This window comes from Malaclemys terrapin, chromosome 16 (assembly GCF_027887155.1).
Source record: "Malaclemys terrapin pileata isolate rMalTer1 chromosome 16, rMalTer1.hap1, whole genome shotgun sequence".
NCBI classification, from domain to species: Eukaryota; Metazoa; Chordata; order Testudines; family Emydidae; genus Malaclemys; species Malaclemys terrapin.
Window position 1 is genome coordinate 16,687,795 of NC_071520.1, and position 18,265 is coordinate 16,706,059.

Sequence of the window (18,265 nt, forward strand, 5' to 3'; positions counted from 1 at the left end):
GGGAGGGGCAGCACTGGGAAAATGGAGTAGGGAAGCTCTGTTTTTTCAGCATCACTTTGCACATTTCAGCAAACATGAAGGGAGTCTTTGAATCAATTCCCTTTCCTGCTTGCTGTTCGCTACTTCAAACCAGATGGGCACACGTGCTAACCCTTTAAAGATTCATGCTCTCTGGTGAGTTTGGTGCCAAGTCTGCATGCCATCGAGAACCCAAGGCAAAAAGTAAAAGACAAAGGTTACAATAGGCATTAAGTTAAAAGCAGTGTAGGTGGGGATCCACTTAAGATTTAATACCAGCAATTATAGGCTTTTTAATTACAACCAAGAGGGATGCCATGCCTGCATTTTCTACCAAGTTCAAAATTATCATGTAAAACCAACCATTAATCTTGCCTCCGACACATATGCCTGGATGTCTCTCCAGCAGATATTGCTACACAACTGGGGATTGTATGCATCATGAGAAAAGCCATGGCTAGGGCTGGTAACAGGGGCAGAAGTCTTATTTCCTGATTTTTGTTGGCTGTGCATTTTGGCACAAACTGCATGTGCTCTGATCTGGCTTCAATCCCACATGTCCACAGGTTACTTCTGCTCCTGAGGGGAGCTGGGAGGGATAGGGCCATAGCTGTCTAGAATGCTGGCATGTGATTAATGCTGCTTTTTTGCAGTTCTAATGTACATACAGTCAGGCGGAAACTTATGGAAGCAGAATGTGTCCCATATTCTCTAGCTTTCATATGTGTTATTAAATTAGAACTTCTAAATAAAACATTCTTAATCATAAATGTGCATGCAAAATTTGCCTCTCTCATCTATTCCATACTGGGCTTTGTAACATGATGTAACAAACTGGCTACCAAATGTGTACCAATCTCTTCTACTGGAAGGTGTCAGAACGGCTCAAGAGTGTGCCATAGGCTCTATACTCTTAAGAGGTAGTGGAGATTTTCTTGTAGTGAAAGTGGCTGGACCTGTGCTGGCTGGGTTAGGAAGTATGAATTCTATGACCGACATTATTGTAACATTTGGATTTGCCACTGTTTGCAGTATAGTGGCAACCACACAGTCCTTCGGGCTGGTAGTTTTGTCTCAACAATTTGTCAGATGTGTGCGCATGATTTCTAAAAGACCCTTTTCAGGTTGCAATTTGCACCATTTCCTAATACGCTGCAAACATTATAATAAAGACAGACAATGCGTATGAAGATGGAGTTAGTTTACTGGTACAAAAGGATAGCTAAATTCCAGGACAAATCTCGAGCTAGGCTTCTTCCCCCCCACCAATGCTCCTCGTAAGGCTTGTGATCAGAATCTGGTACCTCTGGATATTGTTGAATTAGTTTGCTTTGGGAACCTTTAAGGTTTCCCAGGATCTTTATATCACCTAAGGGACACATTTGTAGCCACAGTATTGAGCTATGCATCAGATTCCTTGGGGCAAAGTCAGAATAAAGCAACACACATCATAACGCTGGTAAAACATGCACAGATATATTTCACACCATTAATCACATGGGCAAAACATTCACAATTCAGGGATTATGTTGCTACAATCCCAGCTATGTGGTTTAATAATACATTAAAGTGCCAAAGGCTGCATGATGGATGGGATTGAGAGGGAATAAACCACTAATAGCTAAAAGTTAGAATGAACCTCCTCAGGCATGTGCATTAAATATAGAGGGGTCATTTCTCTGCTCAGTCTAAGATTTTCCTTTCACTAGGCTGAGTAAATGCAGCTGAATCTAAGAAGCACACACACCAACAAAAGGAGGAAACAGCTGCTTCAACCCAAATAATCCTGGTATCCGATAACATTATGCAAACATTTTTAGGGACCAAATGAAAACAAGCACCATAGCGGTGATGCAGTTGACAATCCTAAAAGACAGACCTAAAGGTGGTAATTTTGCAACAGAAAAGCTTCAAAAACAGACTCCAACGAGAAACTGCTGAACTTGAATTAATATGCAAATTAGACACGATCAATTTAGGCTTGAATAGAGACTGGGAATTGCTGAGCCATTACACACATTGACTTTTTCTACCATGTTAAGTATTCTCACACCTCTTGTCAAACTGTCTGTAATGGGCTATCTTGATTATCACTACAAAAGTTTTTTCTTTTAATTAATTAGCCTCTTAGAGTTGGTAGGACAACTCCCACCTTTTCATGTTCTTTGTATGTGTATATATATCTCCTCACTATATGCTCCATTCTATGCATCCCATGAAGTGGGCTGTAGCCCACAAAAGCTTATGCTCAAATAAATGTGTTAGTCTCTAAGGTGCCACAAGTACTCCTGTTCTTTTTGCAGATACAGACTAACACGGCTGCTACTCTGAACCCTAAAAGACAGGCTGCCAGGGCTATTCTGGGATGGGTTGCTCACAATCTCTTCTGTTGAATCTCTTCCACTTTGCATGAAATGCACAAACAGGCAGCAGCAGCCCAGAAAGTGAGATCAAGAATGACTTTATAGCCTGGTGGTGAGGGCACTCTGGGGGAGTCATATCCTTGCGCCAATGAATATTTAATTCCTCCCCACCATCTTTTGTGCGGGTGCGGTGTGCTCAGAGTATGCCTCCTAAATCGGGCTCCGCAGGTCCGGCAGGTCAGGAGCCACCTGGTCTGGGAATCCCACTGAGCCTTAGGTATGAGCTTGATGCCAAGCTGCCCAGCAGAGTCAGGACTTAGGCAGCTGTGCGTACGCCCTCTGGCAGAAACGGGTGCCCACAGATTTGGTGCAGCTGAGCAGTGGTTTTGTGCATGCCAGTGGTGCCTCAATGTTGACTTAGGCACTTAACCGCTCCTTCAGGGGCCTTAGTCACACTTAATGTCTGTGCTGCAGTTTCTGAAATGCTTTCAGTACCTATAACGCTACAAAAGAGTGCTGGAGTGATAGGCCAACTACGTCACTGGTGCAACTGCACTGGCTTCAGTGAAGGTACACCAGCAATGAAATTGACCTAACAGGTGTGAATAATAGGAGTGAGCTGTTTGGGGAGTGTGTCATCCTCTGTGCCTGTATACAACTATTTAATTGCTCTCAAAGGCCAAATTGATGCTGCCATGTGGCAAAGGAAAGGTACACGCTCAGCTGGAAAAATGCCTCCAGCACTGGGACGCAGACTAGAATTTCCAAACAGTGTGTGAATAACAGAAAGTTCCTGCATTTCGTACCAGCTCATCTCCATAATTCACGTGGGAGCACACTGTAAAGTCATGCTTAAAGACTTTGTATACATCACCGCTTGTCTGAAACACATATTGTTGTCTTAACACAGGGGTAGGCAACCTATGGCACGCGAGCTGATTTTCAGTGGCACTCACGCTGCCCGGGTCCTGGCCACCAGTCTGGGGGGCTCTGCATTTTAATTTAATTTTAAATGAAGCTTCTTAAACATTTTAAAAACCTTATTTACTTTACATACAACAATAGTTTAGTTACATATTATAGACTTATAGAAAGAGATCTTCTAAAAATGTTAAAATGTATTACTGGCACGTGAAACCTTAAATTAGAGTGAATAAATGAAGACTCGGCACACCACTTCTGAAAGGTTGCCGACCCCTGTCTTAACATATCATGTCCTATTCATCCAGGCAGGACACAGTGATCCACATTTTCACACCACAGTGACAATGCTAGATAAGGAAATGCATTGATCTTCGGCTCAGTAATTCTTGCATTTTGCTCAGATAATTAACCTGGCTGCTGTGCTAATGAGTCACTTCACCTCTTTATCTCGACTGGGGACGCTGAAGAGAAGAAAAAATTTATGAATCTGTAGTTTTGTCTGCTAGCATTGGACAAAATCAAGTCTTGTAAGATGCATTTTAAACATACTAGAAACCATCACACAGTACTGACTTTAAAGCTATCCATCTTTAAAAAAAAGTGCCAGCAGTCCCAGTAGGGCTCCACAGTGTGTAATTTATGCCACTATTACTAATAATTAATTTCAGTTTCAGAGTGCAGGAGGGAAGGTTTTACAGTTTGCTCTTTTCACAGGCCCTCACACTGACAATGGCTAGCTATCTTCCTCTTCCCTAGTTCATCTCCACTTCGAAGTAGAACACCCTGCTCACCACATTCAGAACAGAGGAAGAGCTTGGAACTAACGTATTCATTTACAGGAAACATCTGAGGGTCAGAGGTCAGCATTCATCCCATTGGTGATAAATATTCCATGTAATTGCTGTACAAATGCTAGTGTTTGGGATTTATTTCAATTAGCTTATGAATGTTGGTTGCTTCCCACCCCCTCCCCCAGAGTGACAGTTACACCACTTCTTGGGAGGAAGCTTTTTTGCAACAATTTAGCTGTCATCACCTTCACTCTTTTAAGCCAAGTACAGGCTAGTCCTATTCCTCTCTGACAGGTGAGATTCAGGGGCTAACTCCATCAGTTTGTGGTGGTTCTTTACTCAAAATCTTCCTGATTTCAGTTGATTCATTTGCTATCTTCAGTGGGATAAACATGACCATATTTCATTTTAATAAGCTATTTTAACTCTTCTGGGAATATTTTACACTGATTTCTTAGATGTGATCAGGTAGCTACATTTTATAGTCCTGTGTTAACAGACAGAGGCCCAAACGAACACTTTGATTTGAACACTTCTTTACTTTGGGAAGTTCAGGTCTGAGACTGAAATTCATGTCTTGATCCTGAAGTAAATAACTTCATAAATTTCAGGAAAGTTGTGATCCAGATCAAAACTGTGCAGTCAGTGTGTGTATCTAAGTCAGATAATGTATTCAAGCAAATCTCTAGCACCAGTAACTTAGATGGAAACTAAAAAATGCACTTAACCCCCCACAATTGATTAGGATGATGAAAGTAAAATATCATTGCTAATGTACTGTGCTGATTAACCCTTTCACCTATGAAGTACTTATTACTATGTGCAGGTTGAAAAGGCAAAATACAAATCCTATTTCTGCAAGCCGATCTGCACTCCCTCCTCTTAAAGTCAATAACACTCCATGCCCTGATGTGTATATCTGTTTGTGGGATTGAAGTTGTGTGTTCATCTCCTTATTTTTAATTTGTTCTTGTGCAGGATTGGGTTGTTTTTTTTAAACTAACTCGTCAAACAAATATAAACATCTATTAAAGCAAAGGGTGATAATTTGATCATGAAGGAACATATAAGAATATATGCAAAGAGCTAGTAAATATCAGGCTACTTTAAGAATCCCTTGAGCATCTCCACAACTCTGATAGACAGTGAACTCTGACTACAAAGGCTGCCTTCAAGGCCAGAGAAAAATAGACTGCTGGTAAGTTGGTCAGTGAACAGAGATTCAACTACAAGCCCAGATCAAACAATACTCTCAATTAGCAAGTGCTTTGCTTATTAATCCTTGCTTGGAGAAGGCTTGAAAGAGCTGTTAATGAATAATGAATGTTCAATAAGATTAAGGTGTCATGTCACCCTACAATTCCATTGGAGGTACTGGATCAGGTTTTGAGATACTCGAGCATGTTTCAGTGACAGCAGAGCAACTCCAATTCTTTAAAAAGCTGGAAGTATTTTTTTTTTAAAGATTCCGTTGCAGATGGAATATCTTAGCACAGATGAACAAAGACTCACTTTCTATTCGAAGCAGTACTCACTGACATAGATTGAGTTCATCAACTCAAAAACAAAGTGACAGCAGTTATATAGGAAACATTAACTATAAAGAGGAGAAAAGTACATTGGGCCTGAAAGTTAGGGTATGCCTATACTGCCCACGTTACAGCGTGGCCGAGGCAGCCCTGTGACATGGGCAGTGTAGTCACACTTTATCCCCAGGGGAGAGCTCTCCCGGTGATAAAAAATAATTACCCCGAATGAGGGGTGGTAGCTTTATGGCCGGGAGCCCGGCGCTGTCTATACTGGCACTTTTCAGCGCTAAAACTTTTGTCACTCAGGGGTGTGTTTTTTCACCCCCCCAAATTACTAAAGTTTTAGCGCTGAAAGTGGCAGCAGAGACACAGCCTTAGTGTTCACCTTAACACTCCCAACCCCTCTTTATCTGATTTGTAAATAAACAAATCAAGCAGTGACTAGGAGTCTGGCCCTGAATCTTTAGTCTGGTAAAACTCCAATCAAAACCAAGGACTTTCCTGGAGAAGGGTGATCTCTTAGGGTTTAATCATGTAACTGGGGTCGGTAGGAGTTTTGCCATTCATCTCAATAGGTGCAGGGCCTTACTACATGTGAATTCAGCAGGAGGTGTCCTGTTGTAGGATTAGGTGAGTCTCTGAGATCAGAGGGGTACCACTGCAATTTAATACAAAAGAATAAGAAACAGTGGCTTTCTTTCCATCATAAGTCCCCCATCTGTTTTGTGGGGAGAAAAACGGTGTGGGGTTCCTTGTATCATTCAAAGAGGACTCCTCGTTGGTTTTACGGATACAGACTAACACGGCGATCCCTCTGAAACGTGTATCATTCAGTCAGGCTCCTTGTGGATCTCAGGATGATGGTGCTGTGGAGATTGCTGACCCCAGACCCCTCTCTTCTGCATGGGAAGAGGAAGATATGTAGAGATCCTGGCATGATCATTTCACATACACATCTACCGTCTAGATGTAATGAGCGTCTGTAACTCCCAATGACCGGCTCAAAGACGCTCAGGATCAGGCCTCATCTGACTCACCCGTGCAGAATAAACCTCCACAGAGCTGACTATAAAGAGAAAAATAACCAAAGAAATGCAGGAACACATTTCAGTGTGTGACACCACTTTAAACGTTGGGAAGTGCAGAGTTTTATTAGTAAAAGCCTTGCGGTATGGTTTATGTTCTGTCATTGAAAGAACACTGGGGCTTGGCACTTAAGGAAAATTTCTTGTACAGAGTTAGAAAGCACTTGTTCAACAAGATCATCCCTGCATGTACGGTACAGGTGCATAGCAGGCCCCGGTTTTATGTTTAGCTTTCGCATCAGCATTACATGAGTTTGGTTTCTGAAATGTAGTCCTGAAGTCTTTTGATGCTGCTGTCCAATTCATCTCTGATCAGTTCCCCTTTGATGTCTAGCCCTATAAATGGGTAGGGACAAACATTTTCAATAAAACATCAACAGAACAGCACTGGTATCCCAAAAATCCCCCTTTGCAGAACAGACACTTTTTTCCTGATGCTAAATATTTCTGATGCCAAGAACCACCTAGCATTTCGAAATTACTCTGTATTTAAAGTCACACTGGTAATTGCTTTTATGGTGTACATATAAGTGCATCTTACTGGCAAACCTTAATTCAGTGGTGAGATTTCCTGGCCTGCAAACAGACTTACTGCTCAAATATATTTGAAAAGGAGAATGCTAGTACTGTGCCTTGACTCAAGCAAAAACAATCAGCTTTTGGAATGAATTTCAGCTTCCACAACCATGGAGATGATAAACTAAAGGGTACATTTTCAGGGTAGTGCAGAAGGATTTATCCATGCTACTCCCATTAATGTTAATGGGAGATGTGTAGCCAAATCCCTGGCTCACCATACTGAAAATTTACCCCAAATCTCCAAGGAGAAGGGCGCTAATTGGACTGCTCAGTTTAAATCCTTCTGCTAGTCAGTCTATGGAAAGGCTTTAGCACTGGCTCTGGAAAAGGCTTTACATAGCTTTACAATGCAGCGCATGGAAAGATTCCTTTTTCTTTCTATGATTAATTGCGAGGCTTGAGGTGACATGGGACATAATGAAATTCATAAATGCCAAAAGCCATCCCTAGTCACATTCTTGACTGTTGGCTTAAGCTAGAAACTGACAGAAGTGTGAACAAATCAAGGTTGGTCTGCTAGCTTTTCAGTTATGGGGAAGAAAAAGTAACTGACATGAGAAACTGCTATGGATGGTTTAATGGGTTCAAGTTCACATAAAACTGATTCTTTGCACTTACGTACATTGAAGGATCTCAATATGATTTGGAAACCAGTGTACTCTAGACCACACCATGCCTGAGTGACAGCACTTATCTCCATTTTACAGATGAGAAAACTGGTACAAAGAATCAAAACAATTTGCCAAAAGAAGCATGTGGCAGAGGATGCAACAGAATTCATCTCTGGTAGGCCTTTGCCTTAACTGCATGATCATCCATTCTTCCCTTCCTAGCATTAGCTTTCCCTTCTACAACAACACATTTTCTATAGTGAATAGGTTCTTCTGGGGACTTGCATTCAAACTGCAGATGGTTTAATACTTCCCCATCCCCAGATTTTAATCACACAACAATTTCTGGTTTATCAGTCCGGCTTTCGAGTTTCCAAAGGACAGTGCAAAGCACCTGAGGTTTGATTATAGATTGACCAGATACTAATGCGGTGATCTTTTGAGCCAGCTGCCAGCAGTCTTTCACTTGGCCTACTGTGATCTGAGAAGGATACACAGTGGACAGTTGCTGTGTGGTAGTCCAGTATTGCCAAGGGCTTCAGTTTCTTCCAGCCAAAGATCCTGATACGATGATCCCACCCTGCTGTTGCCAGGATCTTCTTGTCCTGGCGGATGGCAACATCAGCAATCCCAGCATTGATGAGTTTGTGTGTTTTCTGAACCTGAGCGATAAAGTTGAAGTTATTTAAAGTGAGTGCAAGAAAACAAAATCTTTGTGATTTTAGAGTTAGCAACAAACATACGGGTATCAATTTGCCTGTTAGTGGGTATCCCAACTTCTAAACCACACATGGGGGGTGATGCAGTAGTTAGGATAACAGTAGATAGAGACAGAAGACCACAAGAGTCTGCCTTCAGCATGGTCTCTTTAAAAAAAAGTGTCCCTTGTACACTTATTGCAATTTAAATGGTTTCTACTCTGCCATCACTGAAAAATTGGTTTAAGCGAGAATAGTCAGACTATACAGCTTTGCGCTCTCACTCTTGTTATTCTTACAGATGGGCCTGAGCTGCAAAGTTTAGAGCCACAGCCTTGTTTCCAGACTTCAGGGGTGTTCCTGAAGGGGTGTGAGAGTGCATAGAAAACAGACTTAAGCTGAGTATCAAACTAATAACTATTGTGTTATCACTTAGTGCCGATACTATCATTATTTAGGCAGTGTCAATATATAAGAAAGCTAGTACATTTCAGCACATACACTGAAAAGAGAAAAGACTCTTACCACAGTGTGCTATAATTGTTATGTATATATATATATATATATATATATATATACACACACACACACACACACACACCCCTCCCATTTATACTAGGGGATAACATATAAATTCCTCCATAAACTGAAGTGAGAACACACTCTTTGGGAAGTAACTCTCTTGTAAAAAACAAAATAAAACAAACAGAGAACTCAACATCATTCAATTTAGAGTTCACATAAATTTGTGGGCGGTGGCTGTTTCCCTAAGGGGAAAATTGTACTGAAGTGCTCTTCAATGTGTACACTTTTCCTTTGCAAAATTGGTGCATTATATACAGCACGAGGTCAATTAAAAATCATATTAGTTCCCTAACAAGTCTACTAATGTAGTTAAAATCTAGATCAATCCCTTACTTAAATTATGAAAGACATACACAATCAAGCTGAGGACACCCCAGCACCTTGCAGGATCAGATCCAAAACAAGTTCCAGTATTTTTAAACCTCTAATTATCCAAGAACTAGTTTGTTGTTTATTTTTTTAAGCAGCACTCCAATACCTAAATGATATATATTAATGCAAATTCCTTAAGAGAATGGTTAATTCAAAACCTGACATGTGCTTTCTGCATCCACCATACAAAATAAGACAGGAGATGGAGATGTCCTGAAACAGAAAATGAAGAATAAGGGTAGTAGATCCAAATGGAAGGAATACTGGAGGCAAGAAAGCAAAATTGGAAATGTTATTGAGGCTTGGTCTATGCTTAAGTTTTGGCAGCATATCTATGTTGAGTAGCAGTTTGAAAAAACCTCACCACTTAATTAACATGGTTTTGCCATCAAAAGCCCTAGTGTAGATGCAGTTCTGCTGGCAAAAAGCCCTTTTGGTAGCGTAGCTTTTTAGTTCAGGGAATTGATATAAGCTATGCCGCCAGAACTCTTTTGCTGATCCTTTGTCAGTATAGGTATACCGCTATAGCTACAGTTTCAAACCCTTTCTAGTACAGACAAGACTTAAGGCCAGATCTAGACTAGAACCACTTTTATGCTATACCAGCAAAGCACTTCTAGCGTGTCTGCACTTTATAGTCACAAAACTGCACTTCCGCTGGTATAGCTTATTTCAGCTCCCTGAGAGAAACAAATGCTTCCAGGAAAAATACCATTTTGCTGGTATAACTGTGTCTACACAAGAGGCTTTTGCTGGCACTGCTATGTCAGTCAGGGATCACACCTCCTCACATGCCTACCAACATAGCTATATCAACAGAAGTCTGTATTGGAGACATGGCTTAAGGAACGGAGGTTGTGAACCTGGGCATAACCAAAGCTTAGTTCTGAGAACTGTAGTAGGAATGTCAATAGAAATGGACAAGATCTGTCCAGAGAAGATAATTGGAATTACATGTCAACAGCAAGTTACGAGTTGACAATGAAGACTGTAATGGTAATGTTCTTTGGTTAAGGAATGGTAAGGAAGCAACAGTATCTGCTAGAGACCCACCAGAAGAAGAAGAGAGCCAGGATAAAACTCCTGGACAAACTCTCAGGGAATTAGTAACCTGATGCTGTGGTCAGGGGATTTGAGCGAGCCGCCTTAAAAGCTCCTGGGCAATGAATGTAACCAAAAAAACACATCAGCAAAGTTTCCAAAGTAGAAAACCATTTCATGATCCAGAAAGGAAAGAATCGAACCAAAGGAGATCTGGATTCTTTGCTTTCAGCCAATCATGGCCAAGGTTAGTCACATATCCTAACAACTATGGCCTGATTCTTTGACCTGCCACTCCCTTTTCACTCAGGAGAGACTTTTTTTTTTTTTTAAATAATCCACCTGTAAACACGTATTCCCTCAAGCCCTGCCCTTGTTCTGGGCCCTTGTTCTAGCCAAGAAGGCAGCAGCAACACTGAGCTTTTAAAGTCTAAAGAGGCAAGAAAAACAAATTTTCTGATGATTTACATTGTGGTTTGTTGAATCTTCCTTTTCATTATATAACCAGAACAAGGTGGAGTTTATGAGCAGTAAAGAGCTTTTGCAATTATTGAATGCCTCAGCTCTGCTGTGCTGATTAATCACCCGCAAAAGCTGTTTATTGCCTTCTGTATTCCTCTGCCACCAACATTATCCCTTAATTATACTATCTCATCCAAATCAGAAGCCTCATAACCAATCCAGCCATTCACTGATACTGATGACTTCAGCAACTTACTGGTACCAGACAATATGCCAGCTTCCCTCCTGGGGATAAGCCATGTAGTTAGCTTCATCGTCTTTTCACTGCCACACTGGAACACTGCCACATAAAACAGCAGAGCAGTGCCATCATTGCATCATTATTTCTCCAAAGGCAGATAGCTATGCACCAAGTTTAGTTATTAAAACTTTTAAGAGTAAAAATAGTGTGCCACTGAGTGGCTTTCCAAATACTACCATTACCTCAGGTACCTGGAATGTCAGGAAAAATCCCCATCTGGTTTGTGTTATTAATGCAACAGTGGAAAAAAACCTAATCTGTGTCCTTGACTATTTCTAGCAGTCGTGTGGGAGACACATTTTATTTATTTTATTAGTGGATTCACACTATGCATGAAGTGAAAAATGTTATTTATGGCTTAATACTTTGCACTTAAATAGCACTTCATCCAAGGAAAACTACTGTCAGTTAAAGCTGCAGTAACCAACTGTGCATCTACTGGGAATATAGGTTTGGAACTACAGCCCATTAAAAAAACCAAACCTGAAATACCCTCAGGTGAACAACTTCAGAGTTTAGTCACCCCTCAAATCACACCTGTAGTCTCCCATTAAGATTAATTCATAACACATAACTGAGAAGATATTGTGAGGGAAACATCCCTTTCTTTCCTACTTGATTTATCACAGACTAATGTCAATACAGAAAATCCAATGTAAGATAGCTATATTGAATAAAAACAAATTACTCCTCCTCCTCCTCGGATGAAATTCACTTCTGCCTCTACAGTGTGTGCACACAAAGCTGCAGGAAACCCAGGAGCTTGAATAGCAGCTGCTCCTCCTCCAGAAGGCAGTATAAATGTAGATCCAGTAGCCGCTCCACCAAAGGATCCCTGCAGACTGCTTCACACAGGAGTTGCAAAGGCCCCTCTCTATGACCCTTCCACTCATGTTGTGAAGAGAGACTCAGGCAATGTAGAATGCCTTGTGGGCCCATTTACACTTTCATAAATTTTATCCACAATCATCATTTGGCTACTTCTGTACTAGAATACCAGATCCTAGAATTTCTACCGCTCACCCCTTGGCACTGAAACAACTTTTACTAATGATGTCCAGATTAAGCCACGGTCAGTGCCATTCACCATCATTAGGCTCAACTGGTTTCTTAGGCCATATCCTACGTAAGTGGAGTGTTCTAGTACCTAAACTGACATTAGTAACTTGTTTTCATATCTGAGGTTGAAATTTTCAAAAGTGCTTAAATCCCATTGATTTTCAGTATTAGTTGGGCAAGTAAATCACTTATTCTAACCTTAATCTTTTATTGGTAACTGTCTTAAAATGTTTCTCTTTCCTAAGATAAAGGGAAAACTCTAGGCACTCAAGCAAAATCCTTAGGAAAACAACCCTTTATTTCGATTTACAATAATTTCATTTATTAAGTGCTTTGAGTATTGAACAATAATGTAATGATAAAGAAATGTATAAAAATAGTGACTTGCGGAATGGTAGGCCTATGTGCTGGTTGCTTAAACCCAGCTTTGGTAAAACCAGAAACATGTGAAAGGTTTAAAAAAAATCCCCACCTTTCTTCAACTAGAGCCTAACTGCACGGACAGCCTTCTCCTGCATTCTAACCAGTCTGTGATTAATTAGTTAGAGATCTGCAACAACTCCTCTTCATGACTAAATATTTTTTTAGTCTATCCAACTGTTAGTGCAAAGCGGGATAAATGACACAGAGGGGCCGATGATCCTGACCTTTAAATTCTGCTGCTCATCGAGGCTCCAGACGGTAAGCACCTCCTCAGATGAGCCCGAGACCCCCTTCGTCTTTTCAGAGTCAAAGTCAAGGCTCATCACTGGCTCCTGGTGGCAAGCAAGTCGGCTTAATATTTTTCCCCCTGATAAATTCCACAGAATCACTGATCCATCCTCGTAGCCAGCCAGAAGAAAAGGACATGAACCAAAGTCAGGCTGTTCAGAAACAACAAAAAGTTTTACAAGAACTGTTATTTTTCACATCTCCCAGATAGGCTTTAGCCAAAGCACCAAGAAAAGTAATGAAAAAAACCTAACATTGAAGAGAACAGTGTTAGAGCAGAGAGCTTCAGAAGGCTGCCACTAAAGGCAACCTCTGGTGCTCCATACATCTTAATTCAGAACAATTACTGTTAAATCATTTCTGAAGTGTCCATCATTGTAGCACATAATTACTTTCCTTCCTGAAAATCTAAACAATTTTCCTCTTTATCACTTGATTCAAACATCATGACCCTCAAAATGTCAGAATCTCATGGTGAGATAGTTCATGGCATAAGCTTGAGTGGGGCTTTTCAGTAAATATTTAGACATAGTAATCAAGTTATAACCAGGCTATCAGAACCAAATTCATTTTGTTCTCAGAAAGTTATTTCCGAATTTTTAAGAGAGAATACCAAACTTACATTTTTCAGCATTTTACCAAGATGCATGCTCCATTTTCTCACAGAAGTGGGTTTTTATACCACTTTCCAATCTCACATAATCTCTTGGATTACTTTTGTCCATTTATCCCACTAATTAGATTCCACTTTCATCTTGCCACGGTGAAAACACCCATGAGTCCTGCATGCAGATAATTTCTCCAAATGCATTGCACTGTTTAAGACCCAACAGCTAATCTTCTATTTGAAAACCTCTTTGTTAGTTACCAAAGAGTTAACAGAGGTCTGAATCCCACTGTAACCAATTGAGAGATATTTTGATTAATGATGTCACAGGCCAAAGGGCATGGCACCCTGGGCAGACACCTAATTTATTTAAGCCTCTGAAATAACTCAAAGAAGGGAACGTTACTGGATTACATGTCACACTTAAGGAAAATATTCATCATTGCACTAGCCAAAAGGCTAATGACCCTGTAATCAGTAACTGGTCATGTGAGCTAGGATGCAAATCCCTAATGAAAAGCAACTGAAAAACAAGCACGTGTAAATGCCAACTATGTCTTTAATAGGAGAAAAGCTACCAGAATAGGCCCAAGTTTAACACCAGCATGTATAGGGACGTCTTGTCCCAGTAATGCCTATGCTAGCTTATTTTATTATTTTCAAACACCTCTCTGTTAATCCTATGTGCCTACGGTGTTTGATTTTAAAATAAAATTCAAAGAAGTTTCCAGAGAATGAATTATCACCTACCATTCTGTCACTATATGGGCTTTCTCTCAAATCACCAGAGACTCACTAGCATGACACAAATCTGTACTGGCCAAATCTTCACCGTCTCTATTCATTTTCCAGACTACTCTCACACTAGTTATTAAAACATTCATTTTAGGAGTAGCTAAACAAACAAATAATGGGTGGTCCTGCTAATAAGAGCTCTCCTTGATAAGTGAAGGGAAAGAAAGTGGCCTCTCATGAACGCTTGCAGTTAGAGCCCTGATCCTTTCTTCATAGCCCCAAGATATATGTTCTTTCAATCTAAGGAAGTGCTCAGTGTGGGAAGGAATCCTGAAGTAAATATCAGCGCTGGCAAAAAACCACAGAACTGGACTGAAAGTGGCCTGTAAAAACAACAAGAAAACAAAGCAAAATCCCCCACACCTATCTTATGAAGGGGCAGCACCCAGTCATTTGTGTGTGTGATCTCCTTAGCTGATCTTGGCTTCAAATGAAGGCTGGGAGCCTGTGGATGCCACAGCCTTTACATGACAGAATCCTCTTTCTCCTGCAAAGGCAAGGCTTAGCTTGTTCTCTGGTTGGAACTATGAGATGCTCATACAATGAATGAACATCAGCCCGTGACTCTTCAAGAGCAATTATCTCCAAGATGTGGATAACTTTCGCGAGTCAATACAGCAAGATATCTATGGGCCAGCTTGTCAGGTCCTTTGTCTTTTTCATAATTTAATGGGCAAACTTTTACAGGTTCTTATCACCCTGCAGTTCCTACTGAGAATACTACGAACTGCTGGGTGCTGAGCATTTTAGAAAAATCTGGCCCCAAGTTTTTGGTTTTCTTAGTGAAAATAAACGACTATGAACTGACTATAGCCAAAACTGGTCTCATTTAAAAATAAACAGTTTTGCATGAAGAGGAGAATGTTTGTACAGGGTAATACAAATTACATGAAGTTTCGTATTTGAACAAGTATACATGCTTGTGTATGTGCAAAGTTATGATATAGTTATTGAAATCAGCTGGATTTCTAGGTTTGATCCCTTACTTACAAAGCATTAAATCACAATAACTTATTTGCTTCAGTAATGGGCCCTATTAAAGAAAAATCTTCAGCTCTCATCTTCTGGTTTCAGGGGAAATTAATTTTTTTTTTTATAAATAAGTCATATTTTTCTTCTTAAGCAGAACATTTTGTTGTTTTGCATTTGGATAATTGTCAAGGAAGGAAGAAAAGGTGATCCGCTGTCAACTCGACAGGAATAATTGCTATAGTTTATATAAAGCAATAACTCTGCATTTCCAGTTTCTACATGTATTATTCTTGTTCAATTTTTTTTGTTTGTCCTATTACGCAAGATGGTGCCTTTCCCAGGGAGTGCAAAAAATAAATGTAAGGGAAGACATCCTCACTCTTGCAAATCCACCACACCCAGTTAATAATGTCTGGAAGGTGTGACGCGCAACAGACAATCACTGTGTATCATTTGCATTTATGAATATGCTCCTTTGTGAGGGGAAAAATACTGGTCTCAATCACGGATCAATATTTATAAATATAGATTTAGTAAAATGAGATCTTAATTTGTTACTCAGCCCTCAACATGACAAAATATGCTGATGCCTGCTCTTTAATTGCTTAGGAGAAGCCAATGTCTCTTATACAACAAGTCTATCCTAAGCCTCAATTTCCTCCCACTCTACAGCTCAGTTTCAAAAGCTGTTCCCAGTACGGATATTATTTCACTGATTCACAGAGCATTTTTGAATTAGCATGCAGGAGGCTAGGATACATGGAACGTGATCATTTAGTCTATGGTTTTACTGCAGACGCTCACAATGAGAAAACCCATCAGGACATTTCTAATGAAAGCACGAAACCGAAGGAGAAGTATTTTCACTATAAAAAACAATAATGATAAGAATTAGAGTACCTTCCATCCCAGGACTTCCAATAGTGTCACAAACATGAATGAATTAAACCTACACTCTATCAAACGCTGAGCTGAGCATTTATTAGACCTTTTAAATCTTATTTGGCTTAATAAAAATGCAGTAGTACTGTTTTAATTTATTTCTGATTGTACATGAATCCTTAAACCGCCATGAGTTAAATCTATGGGCCCATATTCATTTGGCCGAGGTCCATAGCAAAACTCCTTTTTGATTTAAAGGGAAGTAGGATGAGACCTTGGCACACTAAAACCCCATTCCCATATCTGCTTCATAAGGCGTTTTCTTCCATGCAAGTCAATGGGAATTTTGAGTGTGGAGCAATGGTAGGATCCGATTGCAAGCATTTGATAATTTGTAAATAATTTCCAATGATGTAGCACTAACAAACACTGTGAGGGAATGTGGTCTAAGTGGTTAGAGTAGGGAACTGTGAATCAGGATTTCTATTCCCACTGCAGCCACACTACACTGTGAGACTTAGGGCAAATCACTTAAACTTTCTTTTCCTCAGCTGGGCTACGATACCTACCTTATCATTACAAAGACTTTTAAAAATAATTGTTTTATTTCTATTTTTCATCCAACGTAAATACAAGGTGTAAACACTTTGTCCATATGCCATGTCTAGAATAAAAAATGTTCAATAACCTATTTTCTTAGTGGATAAGTGCAACCTATCATTAAAATTGCTATCTATTTCTTAAACACCCCAATCACTTCTCATCATCCTTTTTTATGAGAGACCATATCAAAAGATTGGCTTCTGTACTTCGCTCATTTTCTTCTTGACTGATGCAAAAACACTGCTTCTATTCTAAGGTTGCAAAGCCTCCAGTAAGCATTTGCAAGTCATGTACCTTCCATTAAAGCTTGGATTACTCAGAAAATTACACTAAGGATGTTCACAAGTATCTGCCTCCCCCACCCCACTCCCTTTATAGTGTATTACTTGATTGTTTGACAATAAATCAAAACCTGAGTGAAGAACGATTTATGTGCTCCATATAAAACGAAGCACAGGGAAAACATTTCACAATTAGCAGGCCTGGTTACCTTACCTGCCATAGCTTCAGACACACGGGCATGCCCGGTTTGGCATCCGCCTCTGGCTTCAAGGTACAGACTGATGTCTTGGATGGCAGCTCCAAAACCTGAACCTGACATTAGGTAAGCAAGTTTATTTGGTCAGGCTCCAGGTCACAATTTTGCTGTACAAACATGACTCTTATAACGTGATTAAGGCTGGGTGTAAGCTCTTTGATTTTTTTAAATACACTCTCGAGGGGGGGATTTGGGAAGGAGTCTTAAATCTAAGCAGGATTTAAGTTGTTTTTGGAACCCTGATAGCTGTAGTATCCTTATCTAGATAGACACATTGTTTTATAAGAGAATGAAACAAAGTTGTTGGGATATAACACAACTTCCTCTTCCACTTTCTGCTATTTCCTCCTTATTTTGCAATCGTCTCCAATACAACTGGATGTTAATGCAGGTGGATTTTATTTTTAAAAATCTTCCTTTTTCTCCCCGCGTTTCCTTTTCCTTTATTTTTGTTAAAAGAACAGGAGTACTTGTGGCACCTTAGAGACTAACAAATTTATTAGAGCATAAGCTTTCGTGGACTACAGCCCACTTCTTCGGATGCATATAGAATGGCTAAACATGGCTGTTAATACAAGTACCCACTAATGAATGTATCTCATCCTCATCCCTTACATTATGGCTACATGATGGTCATGTATGGGGGTACAGCATCATACTGATTTCACATAGTTAGGCTGAGTCTACACTAGCAAAATTCAGATCCATAATTCTCCACTGGGGCAAGCTGTAGCACTGT

General features: G+C 40.1%; 1 protein-coding gene across 8 annotated transcripts in view; it reads right to left on the reverse strand.

The window, feature by feature from the left end:
• Positions 1-1,478: 1,478 nt before the first annotated feature.
• GNB1L (G protein subunit beta 1 like) overlaps positions 1,479-18,265 on the reverse strand; it is a 64,118-nt gene continuing 47,331 nt past the window's right edge. For 5 of the 8 annotated variants that reach the window (XM_054006210.1, XM_054006212.1, XM_054006211.1 and 2 more), the window contains 3 exons: positions 17,484-17,582; positions 13,066-13,281; positions 1,479-8,562 (listed from right to left, as the gene is read on the reverse strand). In XM_054006210.1, coding sequence (XP_053862185.1) covers positions 8,254-8,562; positions 13,066-13,281; positions 17,484-17,582 — 624 coding nt within the window. In that variant the 3' untranslated portion in view covers positions 1,479-8,253. Of the gene's footprint in view, positions 8,563-9,683; positions 9,769-11,314; positions 11,399-13,065; positions 13,282-17,483; positions 17,583-18,265 lie in introns of those variants that run through there. The other 3 variants (XM_054006214.1, XR_008442500.1, XR_008442499.1) reach the window with 3 other exon arrangements.